Source organism: Egretta garzetta, unplaced genomic scaffold, assembly GCF_000687185.1.
Source record: "Egretta garzetta isolate BGI_Z169 unplaced genomic scaffold, ASM68718v1 scaffold81, whole genome shotgun sequence".
In the NCBI taxonomy this organism is placed as follows: domain Eukaryota; kingdom Metazoa; phylum Chordata; class Aves; order Pelecaniformes; family Ardeidae; genus Egretta; species Egretta garzetta.
This window is the reverse complement of record NW_009258671.1, coordinates 6,899,644-6,924,211: the sequence shown is the minus strand read 5'-3', so window position 1 is coordinate 6,924,211 and position 24,568 is coordinate 6,899,644. Positions and strand designations below refer to the sequence as shown.

Genomic DNA, 24,568 nt, shown 5'->3' with positions numbered 1-24,568 from the left:
AAAGGGGTTTTCCACCTAATTGTCTGGGTAGAATTCCAACTGGGAGTTTTCACCTTCTTCCTGCTTTAATTTCCCTGACACTTCTACCAAGTTGTTCGTCAATCCTTGCCCTGCAAGCACAGCTGCTTTTCATCCCAGAGCTCATGAAGCTTCTGTGGTAGACAAAGAACATCTAGAAATGGGTGTCTAGTACCATTGTAGGCATTGTGGGGAATCTCCCCTGGTGTCCAGCTGCTGCTTCAGAAGGATGTAGGGCTCTCTGTATCACATCTGCCAGCTGCAGATAGATGTTTTGGATACATTAGGTTATCACAAGTGGTGTAGGCAATATGACATATCCTGAGTGCATTTGGGTGGGTAGGTTGTGAGACATTTTGGGGTGCCACTGTAGTTAAAGTGATCTGCAGTGGTATGCTGTTCTCCGACTGGATCCTGACTGCGTAGCTGAGCAGGTGTGTCAATGCCATTGCCCACCTTATTGGCATGTTTGAAACTGCTACTCTGATCTACGGCTTCATTTAGAACAGCCAGGCAGCTAGTCTACAGCTGGGCAGAGTTGCTTGTCCTCAGAGGTAGAATAGGTTACTCAGTCATAGCATGGTATAGTAGTGGTAAACATAAAAGCATACTTGTTTTCTGATTTGTTATTCCAGACCAAGCCATAGAAGTGGGCAAAAGCTGTCTGCCCAACTTGGAAGCGAATAAGCTCTCTTTATTTGTATAACATTATGTTACTGAGGCATTAAGGGAGTGGGCAGAATGCACCCTTACATTCCTCTGAAGGGCAATTGATCTTGGTATGCCTGAATAACCAAAAATGCAGACATAAAATCACCAGGGTTATACCAACACTGTCAGTTCTCTATGTTTTTCTTTACAGTTTACAGCATAAGGACACCTTTTAGCTGCTTGCCTATGGAATACCAAAGGTGTGAAGTGGGTTAGTGAAGGGGGATGCTGAACTCCACATCCTTTACAGAAGAGTACGTAGTACCTCTGGATTCACTGGCCTGGCTCTCCTAGGAACCAGGCAAGTAGGCATAGACCCTGCCTTTGCACCTTTGGACTTGTCTGATTTTTAATATATTTCAAAATCAGGAAGATGGTAACTGAAGCCCTGTCAGGGGTCCTGGAGTTTGTACCCATAGTTTGTACGTGTGCTTTCACTTTTGTGAAGGATTACAATATCTCCTTCAATCCTCAATATCTCCATCAATCCTCTTCCTTTAAATAAGACTTAGAAACTGTGCCTTTTGTGAGCCATTCAGCACAGGACAATGATCTAGTCGTACAATTTAATATGACTTAATCTTGTATGCAGTTTTGGCAGAGTTTTATCACTTTTTTTTTCTCTATATGAAAGTGCTAATATTTGAGACTGTAGTCACCAACATTCCTGTTGTGACTTATTCTCTCCAGCTTTGATTGGATTTGTGCGGCCAGATTTCCTTACCGTTACTATTAAGCATTTGATCTGATGGTAAATACTTTGTTCAAATGAACATAAAATGTGCTTGCTTATCCAGAAGCTTTACATTCATAGAAAGGAATGATAATTTCCTAATTATTCTCACTTTTTTAATACTCCTTATGCTGTTCAGCTATTTAATGAATTTTTTCTTTTAATCTGTACAATTAACTAAAACGTAATGGCAAGAGTAATCGCTGTAGGAACACTTGGAAAGGAACTCAGGACAGAGCTGTGCAGGATAGTTATAAGGAAATACACCCAAATCAGGAGTTACAAAGCATCTGAAGGAAATGAATGGTTTTGGAGAAATCCCTTAGCAGCAGCAGGGGCTGCAATGACAGCTTTTCAGGGCAACAGGAGATGGGAAAAGTAGGAGAAAACCAGGGACCCCACCACAGTAGGCAGCCAGGTAACATTAAGAGGAACGCAATGGGAGACTGCTGCCACTCCAGACTGCTGCACCTCTTAGAGAGGTAGAGGGTCTGCAAAAAAAAAAAGAGAAGAGGACATGGGAGGAATGTAGGAAGATCAGGAAGTCCCTTGCCAAAACAGATTACCTAAAATGGATCCCCAAATCTGCTTTGAAGAGCAGCAATGCAGAGGAAAGCGTGCTATCCATCTTGCTGCAGCTGTATGTGGTCCAGAGGCCTGAAACCATTCTGCAGCATTTCCTGTCCAGGAGGTAGCTGAGGCAGACTTGTGGGGAAAACTGGTAGCAGCAAATTCTACAAATGACAGTTTTCCTCCAGTCTGCTAAATGAGCTAATGTCATTTCTTCTGGCAGTTTTTACTTTCCAGGTGAAGTTTAATCTTAGCCTGTCACTCGGTGCTTTTGCTTAAAATGCCAGTCTCAAAAATATAGTCAAATTTTGCACTCTGTCTCTTTCTGTATAGAATTGAAATTGTACAGAATAGATCTATATTTAAATGGCTTACTGTAAATGTAAGGAAGAGAGATCAATTTTCAGAGTAATTTCAAGTTGAGCCATAGGATAAAACACCCAAATATTTAGTATTCAAAATGGCATATTAAGCAAGAAAACAGGCCATTATATAACTTACTTTATTTCTCTTCTAACAGGTGTTGGAAGATCATGGCATGCCAATGAATGACAGTCAATTTAATATACTAACAGAAAAGGTAGGGTTACCAGATGGAGGGTTGAGTTATCTGGATTTTGTGGCAGTATTGGAAGGTAAAGGAATTTTAACAGCAATAACGCATGAAACAAACCTTTCCTGGAAGATCCAGAACTTCTCTCTTTCAAGGAAAGGCTATTGATGAAATTAGGAAGAGATCAGTGACATGATTTTTAACACACGGACGACCTTCCTGTCTGTAGTTCTTTGACTTCTGATCCAGCTAAGCTGCTGAGTATCTAACTCAGGAGAAGAGGGAAAATGGAACATGTGGGATGTGAACTAATTAAAGGTCCACAGATAGGTGCCATGGAGTTGTCACTAACAGATTACAAAAAGTAAATGACTGATTGCTCTGCCTTGAGTAGATCCTTGTCCTCAGCAGTTCTAACTCTTATTCACAATCTTGGAATTATGTTGTATCTTAAATTACAGTGGATGATTTTATAGTAGTGATGTTCAGCAACTTTTTCTTTTCTGTGTGAAAAGCCAGAAAACAGTAACTAGTCCTTTCATGAAAGAAACACCTGTTAGTAAGCCATTAGTCATGAGTTTTAGTGGCGGTATATACAACTGGAGCTCTGTGGTGTGATCTGGTTACGTATTGGTTTATGGTTTTAATTTGAAGTACTGCTCTTGAATGTTAAAGCTGTTGAGGGACATTGCTACTAGGGAATGCTGAAATGTGGTTATCTACAACATAATTGATATTGTATTAGAGTATCAAGAATTCCAGCGAGAGAGCAAGTTTTACTGTTTATGTAGATATAGATGTATTGTCCACCCATAAAATAAGGATGTGGTCTTCATTGATTTACTGTTGCTGAGGAATGAATACCAGAGGAATATATGTATAATTTGGGAGCAGGTTTTTTCACCTCAGCTACTTGCCTTACCCCATCAGTAATTTCACTGAAATCAAGGCACTGTAAGTAAGGGGTTTGATTTTCAACTCTTAAAAATGATGCTCATGGAATCTGAAATTGTTTCTTAGGGTAGAACCTTGAGCGCAAACTAAAACTAGTAAGTAATTACTAATTTCTCATTTTTTTTATACTTATGCTTTAAATCTGGACATTATGGGTAAAATTCTGACGTCACTGAAGTCAACAGCAGTCTTGCCATTGGCTTCAAGGCCTGTTTTAACTTCCATATTATGCCTCTGTTATATTTCTCAGAGGTGCACATTCACTTTTTTCACACTGTTACTATTATTTTCTGCTGTCATTATTTGTCTTTTAGAACTAAGACAAGAGAGAGAGAGCTGTCTTGTAGCTGGCTGTCAAAATATTCAGGTTTTTCTTCATTCAGGCCTAGAAAATTAGAAGTTTGTTAATATAGCCGGCTAATCATCTGTCCACCAAAATATGTGCGCCTTCATCCAGTAGCCTAATAAAAGATGTTTGAAACACGTTAACCTCAGGGAAAATGAGTGTGTCAGCTCTTTGATTTAAATCAAGAATCAACAGTGTTTTGTCTGTATTTAAACTTTTTTCTTTTGCCAATTATGAGAATCATAGCTTTTATTTCCATATGTTACTGTATCTCATAGTTGTAAAAGGAAGTATAACCCATATTTAACATAAAGTAGGTCTCAGAAAACAGAAGGCAGATAAAACACCCTCCTAACTTATATTTTTCAATGATTTGTGATTCACTGGGGTGGAGGGTGGTCTGTAGTTACAGAGAGAGACCTGGTTTTCTTCTTACAAGCTTTAGCGCGAAGATAACATGAGAACAAATTTTCTTGACTAGACTTCAATAGAAACTGGAATTGAAAACAGGGAAAGATAGTGCATGTCTGTAGGGGGGAGTAGGATTTAAAGGCTAAAATCAAGAGAAGTTAAAATGATGCAATGAATACTATTTAGTGATTCTTCAGGTAGTTGTACAGGTTCTTGTGTGTCAGTATATGTAAATCTTTTAAAAAGAAAAGAAAAGTTCCTTTTGAACAGACCATTAACTTACCATTTTTCTTATCAATCAGGAATAAGGTGTAGTGAAATGTCAGTATGTACACTTTTCTTTACAAGTTTTTCCCATTTTAAAATCTGACGTGAATTACTTTACTCCTCTATACATCTCATGCTGCAGAAAAAATCTGGAATGCTCAAGAGGCTACAAAAGATGCTTAGTCTCTTTTTCCCCAGAAATAAGGCAAAACACATTCCTAGAGTATCACTGCACAATAAGCAGAAGGAGTCAGATCTGGAACAGTGACCAAAATAGCTTTTCTATGGCCTAAAAGTACCTTAGCCCTTCAGGACTGGAAGTAGGTGGGTGCCCTGCTGGGAAGCTGGCTGTCAGCCTTTCCTGATCCTGCTGGGCTGTGGGATAATAAACTTGTGACAATATGAAGCTGCTGTTTGTGCGGGACTGAGTCTTGCCAGAATAGAAAATCAGACAAAACAGTTTCAGGGGTGATGCTCTGTTAAGTCAGGAGTGTTTTGATGGCAGATCTCCTGAAATAGCTCACATCGGATCAAACCAGAGGAGGTCTTAGCCAGGATAGAATTCCTCCGGGGGAGATGGTCTAGCATGCAGTGGTTGTGCTACGCAGTCAAAGATGTAACGAATTACTTTCTCTGACACTGTCTGCAGCTCCTGTTTTCCCTCACTGAGACAGATGGGCGGTATGACAGCGAGTCATGGCTTTCACGGTGCTCCTTTTCTCCTCCTCCAGTCTGATATCTCTCTTCCTCAGAGCAACCAGGCACCAGAGAAGACTAAAGCAAGAGAAAAAGACCTTGTCTGAGCTTGTGCTTTCTTCAGTTGAGATTATCTTCTTCATCTTGTGCTGGGAAAACTATAGCAGCTGAGGCCATTACTGTAAATTGGGTGGACACCACTAATACTGTATACAGTTATTGGGCTTTGTCATGTTTGGGCTGTAAAGAATATGATCGCAGGGTTTCTTGTTTTGTTTATGTTATATTACTGTGCTATTTATCAGATATGTTTAATACCATCTTTCCAATGTTTGCTGTACTTCGATTTCATTATTGCAGATGCCAGACTGAATGGCCCAGGAGCTATTCTATGTAACAGCCCAAACCACAGAGTAAATGATGCTGCTGAAAAATGTCCTGGTCAACTCAGTGATAAGCTGATGGAGGTCTATGGGGTAAATACATCAAGCCATGGTTTGCTTTTGGCAGTGAAGCTGGTTGTTATTTTGATACAAACATTTGTTTTAAAAGTTGGTTTGGAGGAGCTGTCGGGGAAGTGACTCTAAAAATTATGTTGGATATCATGTCTTCTGTGTCCTCAGAAACTTCTAGTTCAAATACATTCAGTTTTCAAGGCAAAAACTTTTTTTTTTCCCCCCAATTGTCTTCTCTGCAGCTTCTGCCAGGAAAATAAGATCTGGGTTATTTTTTCGCATCCTTTTGTGAGCATAGCTATTAAAGATTCTGCAATTAGAAAAGAATAACTCTGTACTACTTGTTCATAGAACAGTCCATCTATTCATGAGAATAATCTTTCAAGAAGACGTCCTTAGTCCCTAAAGTTTGCAACACAGTGATCTTAATTAAGAGTTCTTTTCCAGCTTTTCTACATTTGCTTATTATTTTCTGTAATTACAATTAGAATGTACTCCTTGAATTCCCACTATGGATATGCACAGAGTAAGAGAAATCACATTTTACAAAGGAGAGAAGCCGCAGTCGTTACCCTTTTGCTCAGTTCATACCATCCCATCCCTGTTCTCTGGGAGAAGTGGAAAGATCAGGATTCAGGAAAAGGATCCTCTGTTCAAACCACCTTGGACACCTTTAGTGAAGCTGATCGTATTGATCAGCATTACTTCAGATTTCTGAAGAAATTCACCATTTTAAAGGTGTTTGAACATTTTGCATCTATTTTAATGGGAGAAGCTGTTCAGCTGGTAGATCAATTGCTGTAAAGTCTGTCTTCACGGGTTTTCTAAGGATGCACAAGAGGAGAAATGAGGTACCTCTCAGTATAGTAGGGATGGAAAGTGGAGGTCAATTTGTAAATTGTATGGGGCTGACTTTTTGATGCTCCCTACTTTTGCTCAGTTCTGTACATGCTTGAGATGAAAGCAATAAGACTGCAGTTTACTGAGGACTATCCCAAGTCTTTAGTAAGGCAGTACTATAAATGCTTTGTGTTCTCAAACTGTGTTAAAATATTTGCCTGTTGGTAAAACAAGTCTAGAGGAAACATTTATTATTTATGTTTAAAAATATGTAGTTGATGTGTTAACTATATTTAGTTAAATATTCCTTGTTAGGACACCTATTCTGCCTTCCGAGAAACAGACAGTAATCATGAGGGTATCGTGAACATGCTTGACTTTCAGCAGTTCTTGGACAGCTTTCTGCTTTGTCTCACAGATGAGGAATTCCTGCGCCTACTTGGTTTGTTGGGAATGAATCTGACCTCCATGTTAAATTACCAAGAATTCTGTCAACTGTTCCACACCCAAGAAACTAAGGAGGTACCTCCTCAGCTCATGCCATCTCACAAGTAAGAAAGAGAAAGTTGCATAGTACCTACAGTAATCTGATGTGTTTACAGAAATGAGTATGCTGTGTGAAAATTTGTATCGGGTATAATTGAAGAAAAGATAGTATTAAAATATGTCTTTATCAAGCTGAAGTTGGGTAGCTTTACCAAGTTCTCAGTGATTTATGACTCCGTTAAATATTGAATCCACCGCTAGGTTAAAATGCCAGAACTACCCGTGGGGACTGCTTAAATCTGTAAGGTCAAACATATATATTGGTGCCTGACTTGGAGCCTTAGAGCTGAGCGAGCCTCCAAACTGGACAACTTGCTGTATCTTTAGAGCATGCAGGATTGGGGACATGGTTTGGGAATCAGATGTCATTTTGGATCGAGGAGCAGCCAGGGCACAGTGTCTGCGTGTGAGACTAGTAGTGTTGTTGGTACATTACAGCAGCCCTCTGAGAGTAGACAAGATCAGGTGAGGTGCACAGAAGCACTGAGGCACTGTGGAGTGGTTGGAGGATAGGGAGAATAGTGCTGCAGCCCCCCTTCCTGCAAGAGGTGATGCTGCTTAAAACATCTGGAATTTAAAAGTTTGAGCTTAACTTTAATGATAAATAGCATTTATGCACTAAAAGTGTACTCTAAAAACTCAGTAGGAAACTGTGTTTAACTATGCAAATGGAGATAAATTCATAAAAATAATGACAAGATACAGCAGGACTGAAAAAGCTCCTGATCAGCAACTCATCTCCGCTGTGGCAGTGAAGATGTGATATATACACATAGGCTTATTTCCCAGTTTTTATTTGTCTCTTACAGCATTACTGTTGGCTCTGATGTTAGTAATATTTATCTGCTTGGTTTGTTTTTCTTTTTTCCTGAATTGGACAACTGAGTGAATCAAGGACATCAGTCTAAAACAAGAAAGGAAACTGATGATGATTGAGCCTTGTTAACAGTTGGAGTCTGAGACCAATTACTGTCGTGCTCTCATTTCTGTTTCAGTTTGGACTTAGCTAGAAATTGAAACATCTTGAATTTTGCTCCAGAATTTCCTTGTTTCAAATACTATTACTGTTTCAGATGTCCAGCAAAGAAAATACAGTGATTAAAAGCCTTAAGAGCACTTGGATTTTCCCAGCTAAGTTTTTAGACTATTTTTGTTGGTCGATTGTTTACAGAATCACAGAATCGTAAGGGTTGGAAGGGACCTCAGGAGATCATCTAGTCCAACCCCCCTGCTAAAGCAGGCTCACCTAGAGCATGCTACACAGGACTTCATCCAGGCGGGCTTTGAATATCTCCAGAGAAGGAAACTCCACAACCTCCCTGGGCAGCCTGTTCCAGTGCTCTGCCACCCTCAGAGTGAAGAAGTTCTTCCTCATATTCAACTGAAACCTCTTATGTTTCAGTTTGCATCCATTGCCCCTAGTCCTGTCGCTGGACACCACTGCAAACAGACTGCTTCCGTCCTCTTGACTTCCGCCCTTAAGATATTTGTATGTGTTGATGAGATCCCCTCTCAGTCTTCTCTTCTTCAGGCTGAACAAGCCCAACTCTCTCAGCCTTTCCTCATAGGGGAGGTGCTCCAGTCCCTTTATCATCCTAGTAGCTCTCCTCTGGACTCTTTCTAGGAGTTCCTCATCTTTCTTGAACTGGGGAGCCCAGAACTGGACACAGTACTCCAGGTGGGGTCTCACCAGGGCAGAGTAGAGGGGGAGGATAACCTCCCTCGATCTGCTGGCCACACTCCTCTTAATACACCCCAGGATACCATTGGCCTTCTTGGCAACAAGGGCACATTGCTGGCTCATGGTCAGCTTATTGTCCACCAGGACTCCCAGGTCCCTCTCAGCAGAGCTGCTATCTAGCAGGTCATCCCCCAGCCTGTATTGGTGCATGGGGTTCGACCTCAAATCCCTGACCGGGAATCGAACCCGGGCCGCGGCGGTGAGAGCGCCGAATCCTAACCACTAGACTTAGGCTTATGGAATCTTCTCTCAAGCAGTGGGAAAGATGAAAACTCAGAAGGTACCCAGGCACCTAAAATGGATTCATGTGGCATTCAGTTTTCTAAATCAAAATGGAGCCCTCAGCGAAGACTGTCAAGGCCCCAAGCCCCGGGAGCTCAGAAGTGGCTGAGTTTGCAGTGTTGCAGTTCTCCAGGAGCTAAGGTCTGGCCTGCGCATGCCATGGGTGGTACAGGAACTCGGTGGATAGGTCAGATGTAGTTACCACATCTCACCTGGTCTGCAGACCCAACATTCCTCTGCCTTTCATTTGAGAATCTTGGTCCAGGGATCATGTTCCTGGAATGCAGCTGAACCAGGCTCTGAAGCCATATGTCTGCAGCAATTCCTTACAAAGCAATAGCTGGAGGAAAAACTGGTGCTAGGATGTAGCATGAGGTGGGCAGCTATGTGTTAAGAGAAATGACCAGTTTTCTAACTGGAAGTGCTTAGAAAAGCTAAGTAGAATTGGGCACAAAAAGAAGGGCTGCTCTTCTCAGGTGAGAAAAATGGTGGGACGTGAAGTCCCCTTGATTCTCAGGTAGGTGCGTCCTTGTGTAGCTTTCTGTGTAGTACAGCAGCTACACTGCATCTTAATCCGAAGGCACCCATATTCCTCTGCATGCTTGGATTCCACCAGAAGCACCAGGCCCCCAAAAGTTAGGGACTTTTAGTGGTGGCTGAATTTGCAAATGTGGGTCTTACTCCCCAGACTTACTAGCCATGCCTTGGTGGCTCACAAGATAGTTTTGATCTACGTTATTGATGTAAATCAAGGATCATCTTCCTGGAGTCACTCCAGGATATAATTGTTTCTGAGATAATTAACATTTCCTTCTATGCCTATAAATGATCCATGCTGGCTCTTGAGTTTGAGGGAGAACTGAACAATATTGATTTGAAAATAAATAGGGAATTACAAAATTTAAAACATCTTTGCTACCCTGTAGCTAGGGAAATAAGGCAGTATTTAAAGAATTAAGTTTACACAGATGTGAAGTAACAGTCTTTAATGCGTATCTTAGAAACTAGGAAACAAAACCACCACTACCGTGAAGAACAACAAAAGGTAAGGAAACTTGTGGAGATTAAAGATCCCACTAACGTAAAACATAGTTAGTTGTTTTTTTATTTTTTTTCTTTTCTGAGAAAAAAACAGATGATAACGGATTCAGAGCTAGCTTGTGATCACGCTCATTACTACCTTGTTATCAAAGCAAGAACCAGATGGCATGACCTAGCAGGGGTAAGAAGAATGTTTTCTTTAAATAAATAAGCAGCACTAATAGATTTCAGAACATTATGCAATGTTGATCTTCAGATTCTATAAATATTCAAAGAGACCCTTGCAAAATAGCTCATTAATGATAAAAACTTACTATGTGATTAAAAAAAATCAACAGTTTGAATAATATTCAATTTTTCTAATGATTATGTAGTAGATGCTATTGCAGTTATTCCTAAAACTTTCTTCATATTTTCCTATTTTATTTAATGTTTCTGTTGTAAGAGTAGTAATGGGCTTCATCTGAGGCCTGTTTGACTACTGTCATGTACTGCTGTACATGAACACACACCTACTCCTATGCTGACAACCAGCGTTGCCCAGCACAGCGAAACATTGACTGTGATACTACACCATCCAAAGAGGCTCTCGCAAAACTGTCCTATAAAAATTATTTCCACCTTTCTATCTTTTTTAACTTGTTAAATAGTTGCAGTATTTGGACAACAGAGTAGCACAAGGAAAAAGGAATATAATTAAATGTTTGTGTAAATCAGACAATAGTACTGGTAGTCTCTGTTTGCAAGATGAATGGTAAAAAACCCAACAAACCCAACCAACCAACCAAAACCCAAAGCAAAATCTAATTCATCTTAGGTATAAAACAAGTTGGGGAGAAAATCTGCAGGTCTGCCATTTTCTAGTGCCTTCATCTTCCACTGGCATACTTCAGCAGTGGGCATATCCACAGCTGCATGCACACTTCTCATGCTCATATCCCCTGTGTTTGCCATCAGTAAGAAACTATCTACACAGAGTAGATCGCCTAAACACCCGTCATGTCAATCCTGATTCAAGCTTTTGAAAGTTGCACTTCAACAGTAGAAAGTAGGAAAGAGCAAAAATCAAATGAAAAAACATTAGAAGATGAATTTCAGATGTGCATGATTTTCCATTTCTTTTTCAATTCCCATTATTCATTAAGCTTATAGAGAGATCAAACATTTTGTCAAACTTGCTGGTTCTTGTTAGTGATGATTTCTTTTACTCCAGAATTTTCAGGAATTTGACAGTGAAGGAAACGGCATTATACAGCCAAGGGACTTGAAGGAAGTCTTGTTCAGATTTGGCATTCCAATCACCCCAGAAGAAATTAAGCAGCTTTGGGCAAGGTATGACAACTCTAAATTATTAGCTCTTGCAATAATGTATCTTTTTATAAGATTACAGAGCCTTTGGTAGTACAGTGAATGCCAATAGATTACACTGCACGAGAATTCTTCTATTTTGTTATGATTGTGACCTCAGATCATGACACTGTGTTACAAGAGGCTATGTCTTACCATACTAAGCTCAAGAATACAATTAGATCCATCAGTTTCCAATAGGGTTTTCTCTTGGCTTCAGTATTACTGATCCCTTTAATTTAACATGCGTTTTCTTCTTGGATGGCACCTTAGGTCACTGGTTATATTAACTTGGTTTTCATCAATTTTGTTTATACACACAAATGCCTGCCTTAGTTTGAGATAGGTGAAAGTCAGTTCCAAGCGTCTTGGGCCATCTGGGAACTGCAGACAAAGCTTCCATCGAGGAGCTCCATGGAGGATCTGCATTGCGTACCTGTCTGAAGGCAGTGCTACCAGCCTCTCCTTTCCAGAGGACTAAATTTACTTACAACATTTTCAATGTAAATAAAAGTGATTCAGTCAAAAGAAAAATGCTACATACCAAATACATAACAAAAGAAAGTAAGGTAATTTCATGCTGTGTAAAGATGACAAGTAATATCATGAAATGTTTTTATAGATTTGTTGCCAAGTGGGGGAAAATACTTGTCTGCCTTCAACAAAGAGGAGCTGTGCTATAAACTGTATTTGAAATGGCATAGATGTCAGCTGTATGTGACATTATATAAAAAGCTACCTTCATTAGAGGTCTATTTAAAAAAGTAATCACTTTCTCTAACATATAGAACCCAAGCGTATTGCATTTGGGTTTCAAACTGCATTAACTATATAGTTTCTTCTTAGCACTGATTCATCTCTGAATTATTTTCTACTCCATTAGATTTTACTTTTCATTCTTATTCCTTATGGATGCCATGGCACATTGAAGAGTACCCTTTTCATGCAGTTATCTGCTGCAAAACTTCACTCCCATCAGCCACTCCTTTTATAGAATAGCTAAAATCTCTTACGTGCCTGATATGTCTGTAACTTGAATAAAGGAATTAGAGTGAAGCTGAGGCTAAATTAGGCATTACCATGCATCAGAGCACTAGCAGGGGGAGAAACTGCAGGGGAAAAAGCCTATGGAATGGTTTATACTTAAGAAAATATGAAAAGTGTTTATGAAGCTAAACCTATGTTTCTGAAGGATGATTACAATTCTGAGCATCTCAGACTTGTGTGACCAGTCTGAGACACTTGAGACTGAATTTTTAGGAGCCCAGTTGTCTGCATCTCAAGCCAGACACTGAAAGGTAGCAGTACTGAGAGCTGGAGAATACTCCTGACAGTTTGGTCCTCAGGGTAGTATTTTCAGAATCGACTCTCTGATTACAGTGCATAAGCCCTATCTTTCGAGTCTCTCATAAAGTCACTCATTCTCAGTGTACTATGGCACCTCTATAAGGAAGGGAAGTCACTGAGATTTAAGCTGCCTTTCTATGAAGAAGACATGAATATTTAAAAAGAGCGTTTCTTTGTCAAGGTATGATACAGATGCAAAAGGATATTTTACCAAGAATTTTTACAGAAACTGGGGATAGAGTTTGCACCCACTGACACAGGGCTCAGCAGACACATCACGGAAGACAGCTATGCACATTTACAAGCACATTACAGTCATCAACAAAAGAAGCCTTCAAAGCTGGAAGAGCAGCAGAAACAGCAAACTAAAGCTCTGCATGTAAGAGAAATTAAAAAGCAGATCAAGTAAGTTATTTATGAGCTTAGCATATAACTTTCTATGTGTTTAGTTTGTTAAAACGGCACTGTGTATAATACAAATGTAATGTTACCCAAAAAAACCCCCAAACCCCACTCTGAAAAGGAGTCTCAGAAGATCCTGGACCAAGCTTATCCGTAGTGTTATTCCCTTGATTTGCTGGAGCTCAGTGTGCACTGTGAGACTTTTTAAATAGATATTCTCCATGGATTAGATTACTTATTTTACAGACCTTATAGCAGCATCTATACTGACAAATCAGAAAGTCCAGAGACATTCCGAGACTCAGTCATCTTTGTTGCTAGACTGCCAAAACAGTTCTCATCATGCTTTGGCCTGTGTCAGCTAATGTTTTCCCTGATCACTGTTTGAGAGCAAGAATGCTTCAAGGACCATTCCTAATAGGCAGTTTGCAGGCAGCTGCTCCCTTTTGGCGGCTAAGAAGGTTCAGTAGCAGAGACGTGCCAGCTGGCCTCTGTGCCCAGAGCACTCCCTGGTCTGTTTATTGGTATCATCTCAGCTTGTGGTTCCAGTCCTAATGCTGCTGTCATCTCAGATTGAGGGAGAAGAGCAAGTGCAATTTTTGTCACCCTGCAGGTCTCCTCTTCTCAGACTGCTTTGGGGAACATAGACTTATACCTACCTGATTACAGGGGCTTTTCTTGCAGCTGGAATGACTGGGCGTGTAGGGGTCCCATATCCTACCCTGTCCCTTGGATGAGGGCCATGTAGCAATCACAGGTGGTTTCACATCCCTCTAGCAGCTAGTTAAATTGTTAGTAAATGGCTTTATAGATGCAGCAAAAAACAGCCTTGACAAGGACGGACCCTGGCTCCATATGACAGAAATAAGCATCTTGTCTCCAAGCAAGAGGAGTCTCTGCCTCAAACAAAATCAACACTCCCAGAGCTAATAGGTCATTGCTCCTGAGAAGAGCATTTGACAAATAAATGACAAAATGATATCCTACTCAGAGTGAAGTCTAATGATCCATGCTTGCCCTAGTGAGTCAGCAGTGATTAGCCTGCTGCTGCTGTAGGATTCCTGCACCTGCCAGCAGATTGAGGCAGCAGGAGAATCCTCTGCCCCAGTACAGTGCTGTTAAGGCTTTATATTTCCAGGTTGTGGATAGACACCACCTGGATGCTTATCATGTTTTCTGCTTGTGCTTTCACTCTTCTCCTGAACTGTTTTTTGTTTTGGTTTTTTTTCCTTCAATTTAGGAGTATAAACCCTCAGGAGCAAATAACATGTAAAAATATACCCCCAAGAGCACAGATTTGCTTTCTTTTGTTCTCAGAAAGTGTCTGGAAGTTGTAGGAACTAATAAATTATTATTGATAAGAATTATAATTCCCCATGACATTGTTGGTAAAGGTGATACACTCATAAACAAAGAAGACCAGCCTTGTCTCGCAGTAAAGAGGCAGCTGGGGAAATAATTAGACAAAAAAAACCCACAAAACACAGAGAGAAGCCTGTAAGCTAAGGCTTTTGCCTTTTTACCCTGCTTTTTTAAATCCTGTTTTTCAGTATCCCAAATAAGCTGAAGGAATCAAGGGCAAAACTGTCCTTTCTTTTCAGTGTCACAACTCTCCCCACTTGCCTTGCAACTCTCTGGCATAAACTGCACTTATGACACTCACAGGTATCAACGAGTGTTCCACCTGTAAAAAATTGCATAATATACAACAGAGACGGTTGGGCAGCTGCTGTGTTTTAGGCATTGCTTATTGCTGTATTTGTAACTTTCTGATGTGAAACTCAGGCCCTAACTGTCTCATACTGGACTCTTCCACTCCATTTGTTGTACCAAACAGTTGTGTCTGGTCTTACACTTGGATGAAGAGCTCCTTTGGTCAGGAACCTTCTATTTCTTTCCTCTTAGTGCAATGCCAAGTGCAAGGCAGCCCTGCCTCCAATGCTCTAAATAAGAAACAGCTCTTCAAGTAGGGAAGATGCTGTGCTGCAAGCAGAAATTATGCAGTGTGGCTCAAAGATGTAAATACTCATCCTGAAGCAGCTGGAGAGTAATTAAATCAATGGGGAAGACATGCTGGGTAAAAATAAAATAGTCATGATGTGACATGCTGGCAGGTCCACGTCGTTTAGAATTATTTACTTTTTAGAACCTACCATAACAACAGCTATCTATAGAACTATGTATATGGCCACTAGATACACCAATACATACATATGAGCGCATAGTGATTGCTTAACTGTAATTTAGAGGAAACAAAAAATTGGCAGACCGAGTCAAGTATAACTGGATTCAGTTACCTGCTAGCAACCAGAGCCAGATGTTTCTGGTTAAGGTAGAGCAGCCTTCTAATAGATGGACATGGAATATTCTGTCCCCTGCACTGGGGCTGTCTTATCCTGGGCAATGATGGAGTTCAGTTTAAGCCTGCAGATGGGACTTGTACATCCCTTTCAAAAACTATGTTCTGATTGTTTGTTAGACTCTGGCTTTTTTTGATTTATGTATGTAAAACATCCAGTTCTGGTTTTAATCTTTTGAAATTTCTGGCATCTGCAGCTTTCTTTGGGAATGAGTTCATAGCTTAATCGCTCATGATCTGCAAAAGTATGTCTTGCTATTGATTATTGCCACCTTTCAGTTCCTCAGAATATTCTCTTCTTGTCTCCCACACTTCTTCACCTGAAGTCCTGGCTGGTGGGAGCAGTCCTGTGGTAGCAGTTCCTGTCTGGCTTTCTCTCTCGGAAAGCTGGAAGCGCAAGAGGAGTTGAATCCAGACCTTTGAACTCCTCAGATTTCACGTAAGGCCCTGGAAAGCCAGAAATTACTCTTAAGACAGAGTAGTTGTCTGATGGATTAAATCCATCTGCGTGGTGACTGTGAAGGCAGCAATGCAGCTGAGCGTCAGCCTTCCGCTCCAGGACCATATAGGACAGCTCAGATTCGGGAAGCACAGGTGGGCACCATGCCTGTCGACTGTAAAGGTCAGCGTAAGATCTGCTCTTGGTCAGGAAAACAGATGCAGTGGCTGCAAAAACTAACCCTGGTCATCCATGTGGGTCTCAGTCCCTGCTTCATTCTCAATGAGTTAGAAAACTGATTCCTTTCACCTGTCAAATTGGGACTGGGAGGAGGTATTTGCCTGAGGTGTGAATCTGCTGGTTACAGGACCCACCTCAGCAGCACTGGGAGCAGCACCCACTCCCTCTTTTGTGATCTTGCTTAAGCCCTTCTGCAAGGGCTGTGAACCTCACCCTAACAGCTTTGGAGCAGTTTCAGTGTCCTGTGATTACGCACTGTGAGGCAGACAAAAGCTCTGGACATCTTACAATTCAAAACATACTGCTGTGCACTTTTTTTTTCCTTTTGCTTTTGTTGTAACTCACAGGAACAAATCGCCCAAATTAGAAACAGACATTGAACAGTGGCTCTCCAGCTCTTCAAGAAAAATACAAAACGTTTGCAAGAAAATATTATTATTTGGCAACGTAGCTTGATCTATGGTTTTAATCCTCATTTTTTCCACGCACATATTTACTGCTGTGAGTGGAATAAATACTGCTTGGAAATTTTTTATCAGTCCAAACATGTTGAATGCCTCCATTTTTCAAAAATATCAATCTCAAAAACTGTTTTGATTTTACTTCAGCCTTTACTTTTATTGGGAAGATTTAAGGTGAAGACGATAGTGGTGATGAAGAGTGGCACTGAAAGTAACATACAGTTGAAAAGGGGTCCAGAAATTTTCTGCAATGAGGGTACAATGTGGACCACATCACATTTTCAAAGCACACCCTTGCAAGGTGGAAGGAGCAGTGCTAAATAGTCTTCCAGGGCTGGAGGACATCCCTCTCTCATTGAAAAAACAAACTGCCCTTAGGGTCCTCAGCTGGTTTTGGCTTTTAGGCTGCTGTATTCTGCTTCCTAGGTATGACTCTCGTGGTCTCTTGCTGGGCCTCAGTACCCATCCTCCTCCACCATCGCCCCTTTGCAATTGCTGTGTGTTTTAAGCTGTGGAACATTACAGTACCTCAAAAAAAGCAAGCCCTTTGTCAGGAGATTTTAGATTTCTGTCTCTGCTGGAAAGTCTGTAGGCTTCTGAACATAATAAAAGTTAAAACTCAGAGATGTAATTAGCAGATGTTTGATCTCTAGGGTCTCATATCTAAGAGGAGGTTGAAGGAGTCTGAGCTGGTTAGTCAGTAATTAGATACACGGAGATTCAAGTCAGTAAAGCCAGCTTGAGTGCAATGCAAGTGCACTCTGACTGATGCGCACCCTCTGCAGCATACTTTTATGCTCTTTCCAATATAAGCCTTGCTTTGAGTGTAAACCAAGTACCACAGGGTAACAGGAGCAGAATGTGAAAAAGAGGAAGAAATTAACTACAAAAAAGAGATTTGAAAGTGAGAGAGAAGGTGATAGCTCTTTAGGGGCTTTTAGAGACTCTAAACCACACTGGCAATATTGCAGTTTCCTTGAAAAGATTCACATCATGCTTTGAAACCTATATACAGTGGCTAGATTAATCATAAGGAAGCTCACAACTATTTTCTGGAATATTATAGGAGTAGGAGCTATCAAAATTTTTAATGGCATGAAACCAAGCCAGGGTGAGAGGGCAATCCATGCAGCTACAGAAAGTAAGTTGAAGGAATATTGCGCTCCCAAGGAAACTTGAACTTTTGAAAGACATAGGTTTCATATGCGAATGCAGGAGGAGGAATCCTTTGAAGAATTTTTAGCTCATCTTAAAATAACGGATCAGTTGAGTAGCTATTTTATCTCCTTTTCAGAGATTCCATTTTAGGGGATCACATAGAGATTGGCATCAAAGATCCAAAGATACAGAAAAGATCCCAGGAAGGTAGGATCTGAAAATAAAAAAAAAAAAAAAAAAGGATAGAAAAATCTGTTTAGTCAAGCTAGGACAGTCCTAAGGGGCAGTATGGAAATATCAGAAGGGGAGCAGGACATGCAGGAAAAGAAAGTTAGGAGAGTTTTGAAGAGACTCTTCAGAACTATCTGCAAGAAGTAGCCCAAGTGAAATATTTGAGAATTCACAGATTCGCATTATGTCCAGGAGTTTAGAAATTCTGCAGCAGCTAGAAGAAATACAGTTATTTGGCAAGACCTTGCAACTGGAAAAGCAGAAGCAAAGAGAATACCCTCCATATCCCCAGATCTATGTGATGGTGCACAAACCAAAAATACAACAAAATACCACAGATTCTGTGCAAAAGTAGCAGAAGGGGGCTGGAAATTAAGAATAAACACGTCTAAATTCAAAACTGGTGCTCAGTCAATGTTACCTCCAAATACACTGTAAAAAATCTGGCTCAGGAATCTCTATGCATGATGAAAGACTATTGAAACTGAGAGTGTCTACAGAGAATCTAATTCCTACTAAAGGATTGTATGAACTTAAATTAAAAAGTGAAGATAAACACAGTAGTTTAAGTTTATAGGCAGAAAGAGCTAATATTTGGTCTAAAATACGCCTAGCTCTGGGCTTGGTTAAAGCAGTGAGTCTGATGAAGGAACCATAAACACAGGAGATCAGTACCCAGGAATCTTCAGTGTCAGAGATGAAGCAGGCACAGAATATAGAGCTGTATTTTCACAGCAATGTGTGCTGCTAGGAACATTCCTCTGGTCGGGAGAGAGAAGCTCGTAAAGGGGCTAGATTATGTAGGAGTAATGGCGGGATGTTTAAAAGTGGAAGAGCAAATTAGCAACAGGAAGATCAAAAGACAAGTCACTGAGATTGTCCTTACACCCCATGGGGCTAAGTATACGCTTCAGGACAGACACTGTCCTATAAAGGATATTTTCGGGTAAAAGGACTGCATATGCTTTTACAAATATTAATCAATTTTTACAAAAATTACAAATTCAGATTCTCCTGCTGGATCCAAGCAAACTTCCTGGCATGACATGAGTTTAACACTATGTATTTGTAGACCACTGTACAGGAGATTCTGCTTTCAAAGACTTCCTTTAGACTCCAAGTCCATTCTTGAGTTTTCACAGGAAAGTGTAGGAAAAGCCATTCACTTGAAGCAACTGTGGCTGCTTAAATAGATTCTGAAGATGTAGAGAGAAAACCAGTAGGGAATCTGAAAAAAGTATCCAAGAGGGCCTGAGAAGTAGGATTAGACAAAAATGCAAATGTAAAGGCAGAGAAGTAACACAAAAGATTAACTGTCAACAAGATAAAACAGAGTCATTACAAATATGCCATCCACAAAGATAACAAGGGTGTCCAGAGGCCTGTTAGCACTTGAATGTTAGATGAGAGTTCATATCACACGGTCAATCTGTGCAAGTAACTTTTGAGTTACTACACAAAATGGACATACTAGGCTGTAAATCTGGGAAAAGAATTCCCAGATTAAAGGCATTAATAAAGACAACTCCTGGCCTTATGTATATTGGCGCTAGAAGGCAGACAACGTCTTCAAAAGAGGGCTTACAGGCAGTATTATTGAAAAAATAATCAATGGAAATGTGTGGCCTGTGTTTCTAGGGCGCTTGTCAACACCATGATTTGAGGCACAGACTGGGAAAGCAGAGCTCTGGCTCTGCTCTCTGATTGTAAGAAATGTCACATATTTGTTTATCGATCTGTTACAGTCAGAGCTGAGACAAACCACTTTGTAGGCAAAAGAAAGACCAGCTTCCAGAATATAAAAACAGTGCGAGTTTTCAGTGGTGGGTTTTTTTTGTTTTGGTTTTTTTTTAGGTAAAACCATTCAATTTGACAATGAAGTTTAAGTTAAGTTAGTTACTCATCAAAGACGTACTTTCTAGAGCATTCAAGAAGTCTGCTCTGGAAAACAACACAGACAATGATGTAACACATGGAAATACAATTTAAAAAAAGTATTATCCTATTTCAGAAGAAAGTGGGCTAGGTTTGGTGAGGCTGTACAGAAGATGACACAGTGCAGAATGTCATGAAGGTCACCGCCTGTTAGGTAGCAAGGGCATTGCACATCAAGCTCGTATGACCAATTTAGATCAGAATTTCCTGTGTTTAGCAGAATACGCTTCAGAGGTAACAGCATAGTAATGTCTGTGTTATGATTTGATGTGCCTCACAGAGGACAGGACACTCACAAGGCCGTTGAAAAATATGAGAGATAAGACCTTATGTTGATTCATCTGAACCTTCTCCTTTGAGGCTTTTTGTTTGAGTTTTTTTAATTATCATTTCTGCCAGGGGCAGGAGGGCAGGGATTTGGGGATGCCTGAAGGAGGGCACGTGTTGGGTATTTGGGAGCCTGAGCTGGGGCCGCGCAGGAGGGGTGCAGCCACGGTGTCTCCTGTCAGTTCGTGCGGTGGGGCTGGGGCATCTGACTTGTGCATTAACCTGAAATTGCATTTGGATTGAATTTAACTTGAGAACATGTTATGGCATACACTAATACTCTATTTTTTGGGGTATGGAGTCCCAGAAATTTTGTCTAGCAGTGGTGCCCTGTTCAGCAGCTCAGACCTGAAATTATTTGTAAGGAATGAAGGATATCCAGATACCCTGAATATAATGGTGAGCTGAGTTAAAACTGTTAAAAGACGGTTCAAGCAAGCTGTGAAACTGAGAAGTGATCCATACTTTCACTGAACTTGAGAGGAATATAATTGAAAAATGTTTTCTTGCCAGCTGAAACTTGTTTAAGCAGAGAGTCATGGTACTCCCAATTTAGTCCATATAACAGTGGGTCTGAAGCGTATAATAGATTGCTAACGACCCACCTAAGTCAGATCATAATTCAGATTTTTTTAAGGTTGGTGATGCTGTTTGCATACACAGTGGTGTTTCCTGGACCCTGAGGGCTGTGGGGAAATTGTTCCTTGTTCATATGAAGTGCAAAGTCCAGAGGATGGATTCTTAGGAGAAACAATTGCCAAGGAAAATGTATTGGTTTTGTAAAGGCTGTACTGAAACTACAGCTTCTTGAAAACAAATGGAAAACCAAGGATTCTGCAGTGCTGTGAGAGGAAAGACGGCATCAGTAACTGCAGCTGAGAGCAGCCCTGTGGAGAAGGACTTGGGGTACTTGTGGTTGAAAAGCTGGACATGAGCTGGCAATGTGCACTCACAGCCCAGAAAGCCAACCCTATCCTGGGCTGCATCAAAAGCAGCGTGGCCAGCAGGTTCAGGGAGGTGATTCTGTCCCTCTGCTCTGCCCTGGTGAGACCCCACCTGGAGCACTGCATCCAGCTCTGGAGCCCTCTGGACCCTTCTGAAGCACAAGAAGGACATGGACCTGTTGGAGCGGGTCCAGAGGAGGGCAAAAATGATGAAAAGGCTGGAGCATCTCTCCTATGAGGACAGGCTGAGAGAGTTGGGGTTGCTCAGCCTGGAGAAGAGGAGGCTGCAGGAAGACCTTATTGCAGCCTTTCAGTACTTAAAGGGGGCTTATAAGAAAGATGGGGACTTTTTAGTAGGGCCTAGTGTGATAGGACAAGGGGTGATGGTTTTAAACTAAAAGAGGGTAGATTCAGACTAGATATAAGGAAGAAATTTTTTACAATGAGGGTGGTGAAACACTGGAACGGGTTGCCAGAGAGGTAGTAGATACCCCATCCCTGGAAATATTCAAGGTCAGATTGGACGGGGTTCTGAGCAACCTGATCAAGTTGAAGGGGGGTTGGGCTAGGTGACCTTTAAAGGTAAGGGAGAAGTCCAAACTATTCTATGATTCTATGATTATATTCCTACAAAGGAGAAAATGTAAGGTTCAGGTGCTGGCTGATTGATGGTGGCTTAACAAGGAGCAGAGTGAACTGGTCTGAGCTGTTGGATCCACAGACAGACTTGGTGAGAGGCTGAGGCAATGAATCATGCTTGATTATGTCAGCTACAGTGTTGAACTGTGTTATCACTGTAATAAGCCTTTATATTACAAATCCTGACTCTCTAACCAACCCAGCCTCCACACTCTGTACCCTAGGGCTGTCAGAAAGAGCAATTCAGAGCAAATGGAGTGCAGCTGTAGGTATTCACCCAGATCTAAACTTGTCGGTTTTGTCATAAGGGTATCATCTTGTAAGTACCAAATATATGTAGATAATCTATGTATACTTGGTAATCTGCATCAAGACGTAATTCACAATTTACATTAATCTTAAGTGACTTTGCTAGTTGAAGAGGAGTGCAGTAAGGAGAGATGTTTGTGCCTGCCTTATCCTCTTGAGCCAAAATGCAGACAGGCTTTTGTTGAATCAAGAGGCAGAAAGGGATATCGCTCAGGTTTCCAAAGTCTGATCAAAAGGTCCCTGATGTCAGTGAAGTATAAGTGGGAGGAAGAGTCAAGATTTTGAGGCCTGAATCTGATCAGGTGTAAGAAATGATAAATATCTCAGAGAGGTTTTAAGGTGTTAGTACAAAGTCCATGTGAGTCAGCAGAAGCTCTGCACTTCTTTTGGGCATGGATCAGGCCCTGCAGTACTCTGGATTTTGCTCAGATGTTTTTGCTGAAATAGTTCTTGCTATATCAAAGTTTCAGGAGCCTCAAACTGAGGAAAGTATGCCACCAAACCCTTGTCATTTTAACAGCAGTATTAAATATTTTGTAACTCCAGTCTGCGCAGGCTTTAAAAGAGAGCACTGTGTTTTGTAGCTGCAGTTCTGAATGGGAAGAGTAACCAGTTACTCACCCAAGGAGCATTTGTTTACAATGGGAGGCTTGAGCCATGCAATTCCATGTGCAAATTAAATGAGGGGGGGATGTTGGGTTTGAGGTTTATTTGTGAACAATTTGGCAGTCTTTGAATAAATTATATGAACTTACCCCACATAAATAAGCTCAAAATCTTTCTCTGCCCCTCCACCCCTATTTTGTATATTTGTTTGTATCCTTTTTGTCTGATTTAACAAAGGAGCTAAAATAAACATCTGCTCTCTTTCAGGGATAAATTTAGGGATTGCTTCCAAGATTTCAATAAGGCCTTTCATAAAGTGGATAAAAATAGAGATGGCTATGTAACAGTATGTGACCTGCACAGGATACTGCAAGAATTCAACTATTACCTTGATCATGACCAGTTCAGTAGTCTTCTAAACAGGTTTGTATGATTGTGTCCTAAACACCTCTTTGGTCACACCCAGCAAAGCCTGTAAACTTCTACTTAGTGTTAAGCAGATAAGAAGGTCTATTAAAACTAATGGAGATAGATACCCACATGCTTAAAACTGCATATAAGTGAAAAATCTTTTTAGGTAACATACTGATTCTGCAGGTAATGAGAGTGAAATGGCTTCTTAAATAAAAAAAGTATGCTTTGAGGACATGTATTTGCTAGTTTGTTTTATTTATTTAATTTCAATTTAATAGAGCAAGTGTGTGAAACGGATCCTGTTCAAAATAGAAACAGAATTAAAGCAGGTTATAAAATAGCAATCATTTTCAAATTAATTGCTGCCATGCAAAACTATGCTTTTAATTCTCTGTGTTAATACAAGTAAGAAGAAAAATCTCTTTTGTAGAGGCTGAAGAACACAAAGGACCTGCTCTAACATTAGGTAGCTGGGGTTCTCTGCACCAAACAGTCCCCCAAAGGTCATATGCCTGGCAGCACTGGGTTTTGTTCTCCAGAGCCTGCCAGAACAGACTCTTTTTTGAAATAAAATTAACAAAGTCTTTTCACAGTTCACCTTTAATTGGGTGATCAACTTTTTATGAATTGAAACCTTAATAGGAATCTGCTGCTTGTTTCTTTCTCAAAGACCTCTTGATGATAAACACCTCCATTCATTGTAATTTTGTGCAGATTATTCCTTTCTTGATCCAAAATAGTCTTTTCTAAATAATACAGAGTAGATTAGCATATGCATTTAGTTTTATTACTAAAATTTTAATGCCCACTTGGCAATTTATTTCTCCACTGAAATGGTGTTGATTATTTCCTTTTCCACACACTGTCTCCAATATTGGAGCCAGCTTGACACGGGTAGTATGTGGGAGTGCTGTGCAGCTGCAAGATGCAAAATCAGGGCTCTTGAATATTTTTTTTTCTTACTAGCAGATATGGGGTCTATAGTTAATTTCTTTTCCAGCCTGTTTTATAAAGCTTCCTCTTTGTTTTACTGGCTCTCCCCATTAATTAGACATTCTTGTAACTGGATATTCTGGTGATTGGTAGCTGAGGCATTGGTCCCCAGTGAGTTACTGTGGAAACAGATGATAAAAGTACATTACAGTAATTCAGTTTTAAACCAGAACATCAGGGTTGTGTAGTGGGGCCATCTCTTCTGTCAAGTTTTGCCTCTCTAGGACTTACCTTGACCATAATTCTAACAAAA

General features: G+C 40.6%; 1 protein-coding gene across 1 annotated transcript in view; it reads left to right on the top strand.

Moving 5' to 3' along the window:
• Window positions 1-24,568, top strand: part of EFCAB6 (EF-hand calcium binding domain 6) — a 105,284-nt gene that overhangs the window by 52,814 nt on the left and 27,902 nt on the right. Inside the window, 8 exon segments of the mRNA XM_035888510.1 lie at window positions 2,553-2,667; window positions 5,620-5,735; window positions 6,870-7,105; window positions 10,249-10,345; window positions 11,378-11,496; window positions 13,040-13,062; window positions 13,065-13,263; window positions 23,176-23,331. Coding sequence (XP_035744403.1) covers window positions 2,553-2,667; window positions 5,620-5,735; window positions 6,870-7,105; window positions 10,249-10,345; window positions 11,378-11,496; window positions 13,040-13,062; window positions 13,065-13,263; window positions 23,176-23,331 — 1,061 coding nt within the window.